Below are 15,949 nucleotides of genomic sequence, written 5' to 3'. Positions count from 1 at the left end.
TTGATATATCTATTGTTTACATTGTTTATCAATATTGTTGGTTACCTATACTTTTCCAGATAGAAATTATGCAGGTAAGTTGTGGAGACCTTGACATAGTGACAATTCATTTACCTCGGGATTAAGTAGAATGGATAGAAACCATTTTTAAGTGTAGTGTAGGTGAATTGATGATATTGTAATGTTTAGGATTAGAGATTCTCTAATTCATCTAACCAAAAAAAAAAATTAGGTGAGGTAAGACAATTCATAGTTCCTCTAACATCCTCTTGAAGGATTTTTTCTTAGTTCAGAAATGAATAATTTCATAACAAAAGTTGATAGTTATTTACATAAAGTTGGTAATTATTAATTAAGATGTTAATACTTATGTGTATACTATAAAATAAACTATTAAATTATTTTATATGTATTTATATATAAATATATAATAATTGATTTAGTGATTAAATTTTTGTATATATATCATATTTGTTTAATATTTTTAGCGTATGCTAAGTAATCTGACAGGTCAAGAATTAATCTGTTACGAATCAGAATTCCGTTTAAAACTTTGCTGCAAAAGACGAGATTTGAACTTGAAATAATTATTAGAAAAAAAATTAAATACTTCTCAAGTTGGGCTATTTACATTGGATCTCGAAGACTGGAAAATAAGCCCAATCCCACTGTAAAAGTGAAGCGTCAATGTTGTAAATAGAAGCACTAGTGAAACTTTTGGCGCGTGTGTGCGTGCGTGTTACCACGGAGAAAGGTTGAAGCTTTGGTGTCGGGAAATGGAGGAAGAAAGCGACCCATTTCACTTCCTTTTCAACTTCTATGAAAACTCTTCTTCACAGGAACAACTCTTGCAAAGCATTCCATTTTGTGGTCAGGCCGCTGTTACCGTCGCCGACGGTGGTGGAAGCACTCAGGAGCAACACGACGTTTACCATACTCCGCCGGAGAACTCGTTGGTTTCCAGCTCCAACCACCAGCCTCGACAAGTGGAGTTTGTGGATCTCGATGATTATGATTCCGAAGAATCGGAGTGCGTCAATTTGGATTCGGGTTCTGCTTTAGGGTTTCCGAAGGTGGAACCTGGTGGAATCAAACGAAATGCTGTTGATGAAAGGGAACTGCGTTCTGATGAGTTGCAGGTGGAAAAACCGAAACTTTTGGAGCCACCATCAGGGAAAACAGACAATGTAAAGAAAAGGAAGAGCTCTCTTGTTTTCGATGTGTTGAGGACTCTAGCAGAAGCAGAGAAAGCACAGAAAGCACAGAAAGCTTCGGCTACTGCTACTGATGCTGGTGTTGATGCTGCTCGCTTGTTTGAAATCCTTGCAGGAAAGAGGAGAGGGTAACATAAAGAAAGGATATTTAACAAGTGCATGCTATTTTTTGAAATTGGAACATGTGTGTTGGGTTTTCATTTGAAATTCCAAAATCAATCAACTTTGTTCAAACCATTGTAGATGACTAGATGGTATATTTTGTGTGTATTTAGGGTGCTAATTTCGGTTTAGGATGTTGTAACTCTGCCAAGACCTTTAACTATCATATATATATATATATATATAGTTCTAATTTCGTTCTCTCTATTCATTCATAGGACCATATCCAAAAACTGTTGCATCTTAATTCCAAATGTTATACAAATGAAACAACAAATGTTTTTTAAAAATAAATAAAAGAATTGTTCATCTCTGTGCTCATCTTGTCCTAACTGACATGATCTTCCAATCTACATGATTATGCTGCGATTGACTCTGCTTTGGAACATAGGTTGGGATCAGGTTGAGGCCCATGTTGTTTCCACCGGCTATCTTGGTAAGGGTTTGGTCTTTCTTCAACAGAGTCTTAATTATTTGAATCTCCCTTGACCTTTTCATTGGGAATTAACTAGAGTTCCTTGATGATGGTCTTGATGTTATCTCTTGAATTTGGATTTTGAATTGAATGAAATTCTTCCAAGGCTTTGGTTCTATCCCATTAAATTGCTCATTTTTAAAAGTAATCAATTCCCTAATCAAGGTAAAAATGAGACGAGCATCAATCAATCCACATCTGCAAACGAGGCACAGTCAATGTCTTGAAGATTGATTCTCCCCATGTACAAATCATGTATATGATCAGCACATAGTGGAAGACACTTTTGGTCTAGGCTTTCATGAATTGTACCCATCCCTTGCACCCATTTCTCTTTATCTAGTGGATTTATATTCAAACATTTTTGCAGCAACCGAACCCTATAGAAGACTCTAGTTGTGTTGTCACAAAAGTGGGCAATACAAGGCGTTGGAGGCTCATCCGATGCCAATCTTATTACAGCCAAAGATAAAGCCCCATCTACAGGCTTTGGATCGGAGAGATTTCTGTCTCCCATCATTTTAACCTCTTTTTCAGTTGGAAAATACACTTCATCATTTCCATCCAAGTCATAGACTTTTAAATCTTTGCTAAAATTCTTTATCGCTTCGTGCTTAGTCGATTCGTGCTTCTCTGCTAATGTCAAGATACAAGAGAACCTCAAATGATAGCTCACAATAGTTTTGACTGCCTTGAAGTTGTGGCAACAACAATAGAAATCCAACCACCTTCTGGCAATGCCAGCATACCACTTGATAATATCTGTATCCTCGAGTGCAAACAAGAATTCAATCGGCCTCGGACGACCCATATGATTAGTAAAACCAACCAACTTCACAGCCTTTCTTATGAGTATTATTGGCGCCTCAACTTTCATACAAAGCCTAGTCAAATCTTCAAGTGTTCCCTTTGCATATCTTTCTTCCTCTTCTTTCCTCATTCTTTCCGCTTCCTCCTCTATTGCCTTCCTAGCTTTTACCGGATTTAAATATTTATCCACCTGCTCTTGGAAATTATCATAAGCATCAATAAGCTCAGGTGGTAACTGATTCCTAATGTGTGCTAAAGAAAGGAAATCACCACCTGATAGCTTTCGATGCCATTCTTGACACTCATCTATGTTATCCAGAAACTCTTGCACCACTTCATCAGCCCAAGATTTAAAAATTTCTCGGACCTCATTTTCAATGCTAAAGTCAAATTTGAACCCATCACTTTGCTTTGTCTTCTTATAAACATGCTTAAATATCTTCAACCCCAATATCCTTCTGTTCCTTTGTCTGGCATTTCTCAATTCCATGGCTCTAACTTCCTTCTGCCTAAGGTACTTTTTCCTCGCCCTGATTGCTTTCTCCGTCATAGGCCGGCGCAACACCGACGGCGGAACAGCCTGCAGCTCCATCCCAACAAACTCAATCTTCTCCTCCGTCGCGCTATGTATCGCCGTGTTCACTTTATCAACATCCAAACACAAATCAACTTCCAAACTCCTCAACAAACTATTCTTCAGCTCCATTGCCATCATCCTCTTCCCAGAAGTCACAAGAAGTATCTCATCCAAATACCTCACAGCATAAACCTTCACAGGCTTGTAATACACGCCACCATCGCTAGAACCAACCAGCTTCGGGTCCATTTCGCGACTCTCTCGATTCTCCCTAAGCCGTATCTCTTGAATCTCTCTGTCAAACTCATCAAAGTACACATTCATCAAAACAGAACACAATCCACATTCCTGAGGGAACCCTCTCCCAATCGAATTCCCACCAAGCTCAATCACCAAAACCTCACACTCAAACAACCTCTTTATCAATCCAATCAAAACGACATCGTTCAATTTCCGCTGAATAACAGAACACAGCCTCTCCACATGTTCATTCCCAAATCTATGACGGTTAAACCTAACCCTAAACCACCAAGAAGGATTCTCAACCGAGTTTTTCAAGTACCTCACAGCAGTGTGCCTTCCCATTCCGACGCGTCCACCATAGCAAAACGTCACAAACCGTTCATCGTACACTACTTCAAGAACCATCCTAACAGCCTCAACCAACACCTTCAGCTTCAAATTAGGGAGAACCAACGGTCCTAATGGCGAACCGTTTCCGGTTAGAATGACGCAGGAGGCCGCCACGTCGAACCGGTTCTCCCGGATCTCTCGGCACATTGACTCGACGCTGAACCGGGCCGAGACCGAGTCCAGGAGAGGGCGCGAACCGGGCAGTCGAGCGGAGGCGGAAAGGTTGTGGCAGGCGGTGAGGAGTACAGCGGGTAAAGCGACGACGTTTTGGAGAATGTTATTGAACTTGCCATGGGAGTAGTGGGAGAGGACGAGGGATTTGAGTTGGTGAGTTGTGAGGGGTTGTTGTTGGGTCTGGGGAAGTTGAAGGGTTGTGTAGGGCTTTAGAAGCTTTGGTATTCGGCGCATTATGTGGAGGTATGTGAGCATGGAAATTGCGACGGAGTGGAAACGGAGAAGGCTCTCAGAACTCACAAGGGTTTTTTTGGAAATATCGTCGACAGGGATAGGGGAACGGAGAAGGCTACTTTTTAAAAGTGTAGAAATTCAGGTGCAGTTACGACGACTGAGAATGATTTGATAAAAATTAAGTTAAATCGATTTCACTGAGTTTTTATCTTTTAAAAATTATATTCTTTCTTAAAAAATTTACATTTAATTTAAAAATTCAAATACTTTAAAAATTAGCAACACGAATTTTGGAAGGTTAAGTTCATAATTAGAAGACTACTAGTGCATGGTATTCTTTGAAATTGGAAGAAGAACCCAAGTGTTTATGTGTGTTGGATTTTCATTTGAAATTCCAAAATCAATCAACTTTGTTCAAACTATTATGATTTGGAAATTTCTAAATGAAAACCGACCCTGCTGTAGATGGTATATTGTGTGTGCATTTAGGGTGACAAGACCTTTAACTATCATATATGTATAGTTCTAATTTCGTTCTCTCTATTCATTCATAGGACCATATCCAAAAACTTTTGCATCTTAATTCCAAATGTTATACAAATGAAACAACAAATGTTTTTCAAAAATAAATAGAACAATTGTTCCTCTGTGTTCATCTTGTCCTAACTGACATGATCTTCCAATCTACATGATCATGCTGCGTTCGACTCTGCTTTGGAAAATGAGTTGTTGCTATTGGAGTTACGTTGGGACCAGGTTGAGGCCCATGTTGTTTCCACCGTCTATCTTGGTAAGAAGGGTTTGTTCTTTCTTCAACAGAGTCTTCATTATTTGAATCTCCCTTGACCTTTTCATTGGGAATTAACTTAGATTTCCTTGATGATGTTTTCATGCTATCTCTTGAATTTGGATTTTGAATTGAATGAAATTCTTCCAAGGCTTCTTTGGTTCTATCCTTGTTCCTATCATATGAACCCTCTTCCACGATTACATTCTTATGCTTAGGATCATTAGCACTGCTCCCTTGTTTCGTTTTCGTTTCACCTTGCCATTTGTTCTGCAATTTTACAAGAGAAATTAGGTTTCATTTCAGACTAAATCTCTATTTTGGTCCCTGAAATTCACGCGATTACCTATTTTGGTCCTTGAAATTTAAAATTACCTATATTGGTTCTCTAGATTCAAGTCCCGGCACCAATGTGGTCCCTCGAATCTTTCCGACGATGACTAGACAAACGGAATGCTGAGATGGCATCCTCCCTACTACGCTGGATGATGAGTAAACGACGTCGTTTACCCTTGGCATCCAAACAAGTCAGAAATGTCGTCGCTTTGTATATGAAGGAGAAGAAACGATGAAGACCCAAAATAAAGTATTCTTCTTCTCCTCTACTTCCACTATTCTTCATTTCTGACTTGTTTGGGTACTAAGGGTAAACGACATCGTTTACTCATCATCCAATGTAGTAGGGAGGGTGCTATATCAGCACTTCGTTTGCCTAGTCATCACCGGAAAGAGTCGAGAGACCATATTGGTGCCTGGATTTGAATCTGGAGGAGGACTAGTATAGGTAATTTTGAATTTCAGGGACCAAATTGAGTAATCGCGTGAATCTCAGGGACCAAAATGGGTATTTAGTCTTCATTTCACTTTGAAATGAAGCTATTCAATCAGTGCATGTTATTTCTCATGGAAAAGGTTTTCTTACCACATTTGTCAATATAGGTTCCTGCTCAAAATGCAAAGTAACACCAATTTCCGCAGCAATCTGCCTCAGCGCTTTCATTCTGATTTCCATGTTAGGCCCTCTTGTTGAAAGCTTTTCTATCATCTGTGTAAGGCAAGCAAATTTAAAAGTCATCAGCATGCTGCAATCATTCTCTTAAAACCATGCTCTAGCAATATCATTATAGAGCCAGCACCTTAGCATTCACTCCATTATTTCTATGCAACTCAATAGCTTCATCCGCAAACTCTTTCCCAAGCTTTGATGTCAAAATCTCTTGAATCTTGTGCAGTTCTGGAAATTCTCCACACCTTGAAGATGCAAAGATAAGGCTAGATGTTGCTTCCTTGAGCTCATTAGGAAAATCCCTAATGTAAACATTAATAACAAGTTAGTTTGATGCCAAATATTCACTCAACCACCATAGAATTGACAAGACTAAAAAATTAACCTGTTCTTCTCAAGTAGTCCTGCACTTTCTCTTAGGTAGTTACAGTCATTTTCTATCATATCAAACACATCCAGTATGTTCTGTTCTCTTATCCAATGCTCCACCTATTTGTAAGAATAACACAAATTAATAGAGGCATATATGTAGAGATATACATATTTTTGTTGGGTTTCCTATTATAAAGTTCCAAACAATAATAGAATATCTTATACGAAAATTTCACATGAATTTTTCATGCGTTGAATTTTACATTAGATCTCAAGATTAGTTCAGAAACCATGGTTTTCATGTAAAAGGATAATGAGGTTGGGATTTAGATTCTCTAAAATTTGAATTTCACTTTAGAGAGTAAAGTGTGATCTCTCACTATTGATTTCATAGGTGTGACCAAGAATAAATATGAAAGAGAAACTATTCAATGGTAGAAGATCACACTTTACTCTCTAAAATAAAATTCAAACTTTAGAGGATCCAAATCCATGAGGTTGGTGCTTACTCGAAGTAGAGCACGGTCATGGTAACCAAGGCGAAGGAGTTGAGCAGCATCAGAGTAGGCATAAGAAGCTCGAGCTTTGTGGTGGTTCTTCAAGATTGCAATCCTAGAGACAGCAAGTGTTGCCATGTTTCTTATTTTTGAAGTGAAGTTTTTTCCAAGCAGACCCATCTTTGATGTTTCCTCTTCAATTTCTTTGTTGTTTGGTGAAACAAAAATGACTATGATGCTGTGACAAGAGTTCAAATTGAATATGTGTAATGCCAAAACCTGCTAGCACTTAAATATATATTTATATGAATGATTTCAGAGTTTTGAATTGGTCTAGTCTTGAACTTGGGTAACTCTTATATATATACTTAGGTGCTTTCTTTTCTATTTTTAATTCATAGATGTCTAGAAATAGTTGATAGGTTCTTTTTAAGGTAGTTGTTTACTTGTTTCTTAGAGCTTTCATGACTCGTTATGGATACGACCTTTTCTCAATTTCTCTTGAAAGTTGAAACTTGTTTGAAAGGTCAATAGTCAAAACCTCAAAAGCATCATTCTCTTTATCTCTTCTAGTTAGCGTTTTTGAGGTAGTAATAATAATAATAAAATAAAAATTAATTATTTAGTCCAATTTGGTTGAAGAAGTATTATCTTTGGTAAGCCACACTACATATTTTGTTTTTGATATTGGAGTAGCAATAGTGTTTTTTTAAAATGTGGGTTGATGGGGTATTATTCTCAAATGTAGAACTGTTTAATTAGATAAATAAAAATTGGACAGTCCGATTTATGAGAAGTACAGAAATCGGACCGTCCGATTTGTGAGGATACAGAAATCAGACCAAGGGATTTGTGAAATTGGACCGAAGGATTTGTGAGAGAACAGAAATCGGACCGAGGAATTTCTGTTAAAAAATTAAAAAATTTGAAGTATAGAAATTAAACCCTCCGATTTGTTTATCTTCCACACTTTTAAAAAACACCAAAAATTACAATGTTAAAGTATATCACCACTTTTACTTCTATATATATAAAAAAAAGAGCCGCTACACTACCATGCCATTAAGTATTCTTTTTTATTTGCCATTTTGGCTGCTACTAAAGTAAAATAGATCAATAATAATTCTTGCATGCTAGAGTTTAATTCTTAGGCAGTCACAAACAAAACAGCATAGTACTCATCTATATGAGTGTCTTTTTAAGTCTTTATAATGAACTATAACTAAGAAAAAGAAATTAAAAGGAGATTAAAAATTAGTACACAATGTACCTATGTACCCACATTTATATATGATATCTAATCTAATTTAACAGTTTTAAAAAAGAATCAAAATAGATTATTACAGCTGTAATGAGGTGCGGTGAATGGTGGTGGCGGTGGCTTTGGTCAAGAGTAGCAGCCTACGTGTTTGGTAAATGGCAGAAGCCGAAAACAGAGAAAATTAAACATATCATTTACCTTTTTCTATTCTTCCACATCTTTTATGCTAAGCTTGCATGCATTCTTTGTATGAATAATGGATTCAAGCCTTTCTTAAAACCAAGTTAAATCTTAAAACTTAAAAATCCTATATTTCGCTACGTTAACATAAAAAGCAACGAAAAAAATTAAATAAATAGAAAGAAATAAATAATAAAATAATATTTACACCACCTTATACAGTTTCTTTTTTTTTTTTTTTAATAGTAATTAGGTTTTGGATCCTTCCACTCTCGGCTCGCAACAATGGCGACTCGTCACGCTCTCTTCCGTTCCTCCTCCTCCTCCGCCGCCTCCGCTGCCATTGTTCGGTCGTTCGCCACTACCTCGCACCACAACAACCACCGCCAGAACCACAAGTTCCTGGATTCCAATACCTTCCTCGGAAGCTGGCAGCCTCCGAAGGACCCGAACGAGGCTGAGGCGAAGCTGGCGATGCTTCGAAGGGACTACGCGAAGCAAGTGAAGGAGGTTCGCAAGCAGTACATCCACGAAATGGAGCTGCTTCAGATCGAGAAGCAGCGCAAGGACGAAGCTCGCAGAGAAGCCCTTAGAGTTGCCAATGAGGAGCGCAAGAAGCTCAAGGCCGAAGCTGCGCAAATCAGGGCTCAGGAGCGCAAGATCGCACAACAAGAATTCAGAGAAACACTCGTGCGTTTTTCTTTTCCTTCTTCCCTCCCCTCTATGAATTTCGCTGTGCACACCAAGTGTTCGATGGTTTGCTTATTTGTTGGTTTGAGCTAATATGCACGTCAAATGATTGTTAATTAGTCTCAGTGGATAATTAGGTAGATATATGTGCTCAATGTTGTGTTCGTGCAGACGAGGTGTTTGATCTAATGACTGAACTACTTTTGAAATAAGTGTTGTTTTCTTTCTTTGGAGCCATAATGGCTTGTTGTTTTCTTTTTTTGAAACTTGACTAGGCCTCAATCTGGCTTTGATTTTCCTTTCTGTGATATTCTCTTGCTTGGGCCAAATGTAAAGGGTTAGATTTTATCTTTTGCATTTGTATACCACACTATTGATTGACCCTTGTTCATTGTCATTGTTCATTACTTAGCTACGTAATCAACATTTCTAATATTATTGCCTTTATGGTCTTTGTTTTGTATTTAGCTGTCAGTTGGTTCATTCTGGTTTATACTTTACATTGCTAATCTGTCAAAAAATCCAGTTATAAAATAGGAACTAGTTTCATATTTGATTATGCAACATGTAGAAACAATAAAAATAAGTCAATAATCAGCTGACATGGAGTTTGGAGGTATAGTTTTTATATTTTGGAAGTCTAGTTTTCGAATCTTTCAGGTGTGCTAGAGAGATACTTGGACCTATTGTTGCACACAGCCTTGATTTCATGTGTTTAAGTTAAACCTCTTACAGTCTTTTGATGCGCTTACTGATGTGTCATTCTTATGAATCCAGTTAAAAGAAAGAGCTGAGAAACTTGAAAATTGGAGGATGAAGGTCAGAAAGCATGGTGAGAAGATGGCAGAAAAGAAAGAATTATTGCGTCGACAAAGCTCAATGTGGATCGATGAAGCTAATCTTGAGGCACAAATATTGGAATCCATCGTTTCCTTTCGCTGAGTCCCTTATACTTCCACATTTGTTATGGTTGGGATCAGTGTTGTGTTTTCTGTTACATAGAAGTTATATTTTTGTCCTATGTTCAATCAAGGTTGCATCATCATGCAAATAACTTATGCATTCGGAGTATGGTTAACCACTGCTACATTCAAGATGCATAATACACATGGAAATAAGTCTGGATATTTTTTGTTAGTCTTTGGGATTATGGAGCAATTTTACTAACGTACCAAGTTTGCATGCTTGAGTGTACAATGATTTTTCATTTTTTTCCCAATAGACGTGACTTGCTAGTGATTGCACTTGATGCATATATATACACTAATTTAGAACCATTGCAAAAACTAGTATTTTTCTTTAAGGTTACGCGATTTAGATTTTCGTTAACCCAAATGTTGTTTGGCTCACGGTTTCTTAGCGTGTAGAATTAATCAAACTACGAGCACCGCCAGTAAATGATGATAGCGAGATAATTATTTAGCATAAAGCTCGGTTACATTTTCCCTAAGCAATCAGGTATCAACAATTCCCACGGATTCTAATAACTAAATGTTGGTCATTGCAAGGTATTTGGGTTATGTCCAAACGAAGCACATAAATCATTCAACATAGATTTACATTTCACGTTAAACTTCAGTGAATTATTATGCAAATATTCTCCGTCAATGATTTTTGTTATTATTTTTTCTTTGTCAATTCATAGCTTTTTTGTTTCTCAGCTATCCACTGCTGACAACAAAGACCTTTGCTTTAGTGTTACACAGCAACTGAGCCCAGATATGAATTGAACTCGCACCGCTTTGTTAAAAGACCTAGTTAGATAATCACTAAATCACATTCTATGATTATAGGTGACGATAATTTATTTGATGGAGAAAGACAGACGCAATCCATCACCCTCAACAATCACGTTCTAAGATTTTAATAGCATAACTATTTGTTCCATCTTTTTCAAGTTTCCAAATCCTTCACTTAATAAAATAAGTTAAATGAAGTTAGAGAAAACAAAGCTGGAAAAAATTACGGCTGCAGAAGAATAAAAGCACCTATCGATTTCTTGGCATCTATATTTTCCAGTCAATGGTCTGAAATTAATAATCTACAGGCAGTATGGTTCACGAGGATCAATAATAAAGCTAAGCAAATAAGTATTGACATTGCCACTTCTCCAAAGAGTTCAGATGATAAGCAACGACATCAAAGGAGCATAGCTGGTGAAGATGAACAGAACCATCTTCTTAGTCTTCAAATTCATTCTGGTGATCCAAAAGATAGTTGGCTGCCAGGTCCTCGTTTTTGTTGCATGCAAAGAACACCTCCAACACAAGATCTCTATCAAATCCCATATCTTGAAGCTGCAAAAGAACAACATAGGGACAAGAATAAGATACTAACACTAGCAAGTAGTACATAAACAAATTTCAACGGAGAGCATTCTCAATGGCTTACCCTTTGAATAGCCTCATTCTCTTCTGGGGTGACAGTGATGGTCTGGGGCACTGCAGAAGCCAACTCACTTGGTAGATTCCTGATCAAACAATTCAAAACAACAGCCTTAGCATACTCATGTCTTATGAAGTCAATAAAATCCCAGATACATTGGGGACTCTGCATTTATACACACGGGGATTATAGGATGTGTTTACTCATACAATATGAATATGAATGGAAAACTTTTAAAAAAAAAAAGCTGCAGACTTTAGAAATTCATCATCTTACTCTTCTCCATCAGGTTCATTTATCAAGCGTAAGAAATCAGCCTGATGCTCTTGGATGAGCTGCATTAGGTGTGGATTTTGTCTACCCAATTCCTGAAGCATGGGCTGCAATGAAAGTAGAAAATAATTAACAACGTCCTTTAACTAGAGGAGACCCTAAACAATAATATTGCAAGTGGATCAACAAACACTAATATTACCTGCAAAATCTGGGGATTTGCTTGCACCATCGCTCTCAGGGCTTGGAACTGAAATGCCAAACAATCTCAGAAGTCAGAACAACATCAACAACAACAAATAATAAATACATAAATTTAAGATGTGACATAACACCCATATCTGAACAATGAAAGTAAAAATACCTGTTGACTGTTCCGCAGGAAATCCAAGTCGCCCGCATTTTCATTTGCACCCATATCAGGAATACCCTGTTCAAAATATTGCCAATTTACCACCCAATATTCATATTGTTTAAGTTATACTCAATGGCTACTATATACCTGGGGAAAGAGGTTGAGTGGGTTGGTGTTGGGCCCACCAGAAGGTGCAACCTGAGCTTGACCCTGAGCCTCACCTGAAGGGTTTGCTGCCTGCCCAATAGCGGGGGTTCTGGCAACTGCTGGTACTTCAGCTTGTTCAGGAATGCCCTAACAGATAAATGTTGTATCAATTATCCATATTTAACATGAACAAATAAAAAAACCCACAGTTCAAGAAATACTTACCGAATAGAGATACTCAACAGCTCTTTCAGGATTGTTAAATGCTGCACGAAGAGCACGGATAACAGTATCTCGATCCCAACTACCTCCCCCCATGTCTAGAATCTGTTGAATAGTCGATTCTAAATTGCTTCCTGAAATGAGGTTTGATGCTGCTTGGCCATAAATGCCGGCCACATCACTGCAACAACCAGAATATACAAAATCTTTATTTAAGTACCCACATTTGATGATGACTAAGCTAAATACTCATCTTATGCAGTGTCAAAGAAACAGAAGACCAAGATAAGATATTTGTCTACAAGAGGATAGCTGATAAGCTTCAAGGTTGGCACAAATGGTCAACTATCTTTAAGTACAAAACAGCTGTTCATGGTAGAGAAAATGGTAGGTACTCACCTGGCAGGAGTTGTAACAGGATTTTGCTCAGAATTGGATACTCCCCTGCAAAGAGAAGTACAAGAGATAGAGAATTTTACATAAAGACTTGAAAAAAGAATATTCAATTGCATTGAAACTTGGAGACAAGCAGATATGAACTCACTGTCCTACAGTTGAAGCAGGAGGTTGAGATGTTGAGGATGGCAATGAAGTGGGAGGCAAAGAACTCGCCGGTTCAGCTGCCTAAACGTGCAAGTCACATCCAAATGAAACAACACAAGAAGCTAAGAACAATGGAAATTTTGAAACTATAAAAATATAATATATAAACGAGAAACCAAACTGCAGAATATTTTTATTACGTCTGGTGATATTAAAAAAATGGCATCGACGTTCAGTATCTGTTTGACCAAACATATCAGCATAAACTCTTCCACGAGAGCACGACAAAAGCATTTTATACATGTCGCCAAAGGCGGCATATCTGTTTGACCAAACATATCAGCATACTCTTCCACAAAGAGCACGACAAAAGCATTTATACATGTCGTCAAAAGTGGTATTTCTGTTTGACCAAACATATCAGCATAAACTCTTCCAGAGAGCACGACAAAAGCATTTATACATGTCGCCTACGTGCATTGAAAGGACTAGACAAAACATGAATGAACATATATACATCAACTCACCATGTGTTATAGTTAACAAGAGTCAATACGTTTGACGAGTCCACTTATATAAGTAGGTAAAAAAGGTGCGTTAGAGAAAACTGAAAGTAGTTGCAAAGACAAATCATAAGCTGAAAATGTAATAGCCGTATTCACCTGTTTTGCGGATGCAGATGATGCAGTTGAGGCTTCACCTGATGATACCTTGCTCTACAATGACATCATTACAAATATTTAAGCTATAAGCTAAAGGTAAATAAATACTAATAAAGCATGAAAGGTTTCTCTTGTTCCCTTTCCTCAACCACAAGCAAAAGCATCAAGTTTTCTATCACACATCACTGCAACAAATTCATTGTTTTCCTATTAATATTCTTTCTCCCCAATAAATTCAAATAATTAAAACCAGGATTTCCAAGAAGGGGTACTCTTTCGTCCACCTTTCGGGAAACACATAAAGGAAACAAATCAACAATTCAATCCAAAAGTAGAATAACACCAATCATCAGTAATCACCTTGGATAGCATAATCACCACAAAACTATTCTCAGCAACTTTATTGTCTTCAAGGGTTGTGTCATCCTTAAGCACTTTCCCCTGATGAATAAGCATTTGTTGTGCAGCTGGATAAACTTCAGCACCTTGTTCTCTCTCTATATTTCTCTTCACATCAGCAACCTAACATTGACAATCCAAATATCCATTAATTCAATATATATATATATAATATATCAATTCCAATATTCGAGTAGTCAATTACCCTAAATACACAAAAAAATATGTTCATGAAAATCAAATCCTCCAACAGTGACATAAAAAATAATAATCATAATAGGGAAAAGCATAAACCTAATTAACAATGTTTTTGGCGTAGGAGAGCATTACCGTGTCTTGGGGTTGCACTTGGATTTCAAAGTGAGTTCCTTTAAGGGTCTTCACGTTAATCTTCATGTTGCAGTATATTTCCGGTGAGCTTCTCGGAGCACCGGTAACCACCGCAGGGCTGAGAGAGAGAGAGGTTAGTTTTTGTGTGCTTTGCTTCTTTTTGGGGAAAACAAGTTTGGAACTTTGTGTGGAAAGCTCTGTTGCACTTATATTTATCGGGATAGCCATGTCAACTGGGGAGTTATCCAGTGTGAACCTCACCACACCATGAAGTAACTCTATCACACTTAAACTCATGCCACGTGGTAACAATGTTTTGCAGCCCTAAGATACTCTTTTTTTTTTTTTTTCTTTTCACATACGTTAAATATTTTTGGCTTCATTCTTAAGTGTTACGTGTGAAAAATAAATACCAAATCAACCATTTATATAAAATATATAAAAAAATATTAAAAAATTAATAAAATTTATTATTTTTAATCAATAATTAATTAATAATATTTAAAATATAGACTAAAAATATATTAATATATTACTAAATTAAAAAAATTAAACTAATAACTAAAAATATTAATAAAAAAATAATAAATTCTACAGATTTTTAATTTTTTTATATGTATTAAAAATATATAAAATAATATATATAATGACTAATTTAATAATTATTTTTTTATATATATAATATTTTTTTATTTTCAGTAGCTTTTAAATTATGGACTTGTTTGGACTTGTTTGAGTGAGTTTATAAGAAAATATCTTTTTTCGAGTTATCTTTTTTAAAAAAATCTTATGGAGAAGTAAAAGTAATTTTATGTTTGGATATCTTATGCAAAAAAATCTTTTTATCTATCAATTATATTTAGGTATAACAATATAAAAGTATTTTTTTTGTTTATTTATTACATGAAAAACATATTTTTTCTAAGGAAAAAAGATCTTTTAAAAAAAAATGTAAATTACAGCTTCTCAAAAAAATATTTTTTTATTTTTCTAGTACTTTTACTTTTACTACTAGAAATTTGTCAAACACGCTAAAAAATAAAAAATAAAAAATTTTTTAAAAAAATTATTTTTTAACAAAATAATAACACCCAAACAAGGACTATATGTTCGTTAAATTTGTCACAAAACCCTCACATAGAGATAATTTTGATATCACAGAATATGAAGCCTTTATTAAAAAAGAAAAAAAAATTATTTGCTTAGATTGGTTGAAATTTGGCTATTCGATGCCTTTATCACTTTAAGTTTTGATGGTTGAAGATGTTGAGACACTAATGGGTTGTTAAATAGGTGGTAAGCTGCTTAATCTCCAAGAAAAATAGTTGAAAATGGGATTAATTAAAAGTGTTGTATGGCCATGAATTATGAAAATTGAAAAAGAATGCCACTAACGAACCATTTCATTGTTAAAAGAAATGTTGAAAACAAATTAATAAAAGAAATTTCTAAATTCTTCTCACCTTTTGGATAGAATTGAAATAGAGCTTTAAAACACGCAACAAGGAAAGCAAGGCAAACCAGCAAAGAATATACCTGTCCTCATAACTTGGAGCAAGTG

General features: G+C 36.2%; 4 protein-coding genes across 4 annotated transcripts; 1 reads left to right on the top strand and 3 right to left on the bottom strand.

Annotated features, from left to right (window-relative positions):
- Window positions 1-568: 568 nt before the first annotated feature.
- On the bottom strand, window positions 569-4,300 carry LOC112798263 (nuclear intron maturase 3, mitochondrial-like). The gene has a single exon (XM_025841506.3). The coding sequence runs from the start codon at window positions 4,298-4,300 to the stop codon at window positions 2,039-2,041; it is 2,262 nt and encodes a 753-aa protein (XP_025697291.1). The 3' UTR covers window positions 569-2,038.
- Window positions 4,301-4,799: 499 nt separating this feature from the next.
- LOC112798264 (uncharacterized) lies at window positions 4,800-7,284 on the bottom strand. The gene is made up of 5 exons (XM_025841507.3): window positions 6,954-7,284; window positions 6,458-6,561; window positions 6,203-6,374; window positions 5,989-6,111; window positions 4,800-5,336 (listed from the first exon to the last, which is right to left on the bottom strand). Exons 1-5 carry the CDS (start codon window positions 7,119-7,121, stop codon window positions 4,932-4,934), a joined length of 972 nt encoding a protein of 323 aa, XP_025697292.1. The 5' UTR covers window positions 7,122-7,284; the 3' UTR covers window positions 4,800-4,931.
- A 1,073-nt stretch (window positions 7,285-8,357) lies between these two features.
- Window positions 8,358-10,209, top strand: LOC112798262 (uncharacterized). The gene is made up of 2 exons (XM_025841505.3): window positions 8,358-9,072; window positions 9,850-10,209. The coding sequence occupies exons 1-2, from the start codon at window positions 8,668-8,670 to the stop codon at window positions 10,012-10,014; spliced, it is 570 nt and encodes a 189-aa protein (XP_025697290.1). The 5' UTR covers window positions 8,358-8,667; the 3' UTR covers window positions 10,015-10,209.
- Window positions 10,210-11,041: 832 nt separating this feature from the next.
- LOC112798261 (ubiquitin receptor RAD23d-like) lies at window positions 11,042-14,695 on the bottom strand. The gene is made up of 12 exons (XM_025841503.2): window positions 14,389-14,695; window positions 14,020-14,181; window positions 13,660-13,713; window positions 12,999-13,078; window positions 12,854-12,898; window positions 12,458-12,635; window positions 12,233-12,379; window positions 12,095-12,160; window positions 11,933-11,980; window positions 11,734-11,837; window positions 11,464-11,542; window positions 11,042-11,369 (listed from the first exon to the last, which is right to left on the bottom strand). Exons 1-12 carry the CDS (start codon window positions 14,683-14,685, stop codon window positions 11,253-11,255), a joined length of 1,377 nt encoding a protein of 458 aa, XP_025697288.1. The 5' UTR covers window positions 14,686-14,695; the 3' UTR covers window positions 11,042-11,252.
- Between the last annotated feature and the right edge of the window lie 1,254 nt (window positions 14,696-15,949).

The sequence above is a fragment of the Arachis hypogaea genome, chromosome 14 (genome assembly GCF_003086295.3).
Source record: "Arachis hypogaea cultivar Tifrunner chromosome 14, arahy.Tifrunner.gnm2.J5K5, whole genome shotgun sequence".
In the NCBI taxonomy this organism is placed as follows: domain Eukaryota; kingdom Viridiplantae; phylum Streptophyta; class Magnoliopsida; order Fabales; family Fabaceae; genus Arachis; species Arachis hypogaea.
The sequence above is the reverse complement of the archived record's forward strand: the minus strand, read 5'-3'. Positions and strand labels throughout refer to the sequence as shown.

Coding starts and splice junctions, on each gene's coding strand:
- LOC112798263 (XM_025841506.3), bottom strand. CDS start 4,300: ATGCTCACATACCTCCACATAATGCGCCGAATACCAAAGCTTCTAAAG.
- LOC112798264 (XM_025841507.3), bottom strand. CDS start 7,121: ATGGGTCTGCTTGGAAAAAACTTCACTTCAAAAATAAGAAACATGGCA. Junction 6,375..6,457: donor GGACTACTTGAGAAGAACAG/GTTAATTTTTTA, acceptor TGTTTACATTAG/GGATTTTCCTAATGAGCTCA. Junction 5,337..5,988: donor AACCTATATTGACAAATGTG/GTAAGAAAACCT, acceptor GTAAAATTGCAG/AACAAATGGCAAGGTGAAAC.
- LOC112798262 (XM_025841505.3), top strand. CDS start 8,668: ATGGCGACTCGTCACGCTCTCTTCCGTTCCTCCTCCTCCTCCGCCGCC. Junction 9,073..9,849: donor AAGAATTCAGAGAAACACTC/GTGCGTTTTTCT, acceptor TTATGAATCCAG/TTAAAAGAAAGAGCTGAGAA.
- LOC112798261 (XM_025841503.2), bottom strand. CDS start 14,685: ATGAGTTTAAGTGTGATAGAGTTACTTCATGGTGTGGTGAGGTTCACA. Junction 12,161..12,232: donor CACTCAACCTCTTTCCCCAG/GTATATAGTAGC, acceptor TATTTTGAACAG/GGTATTCCTGATATGGGTGC. Junction 11,370..11,463: donor AGAATGAGGCTATTCAAAGG/GTAAGCCATTGA, acceptor GTTCTTTTGCAG/CTTCAAGATATGGGATTTGA.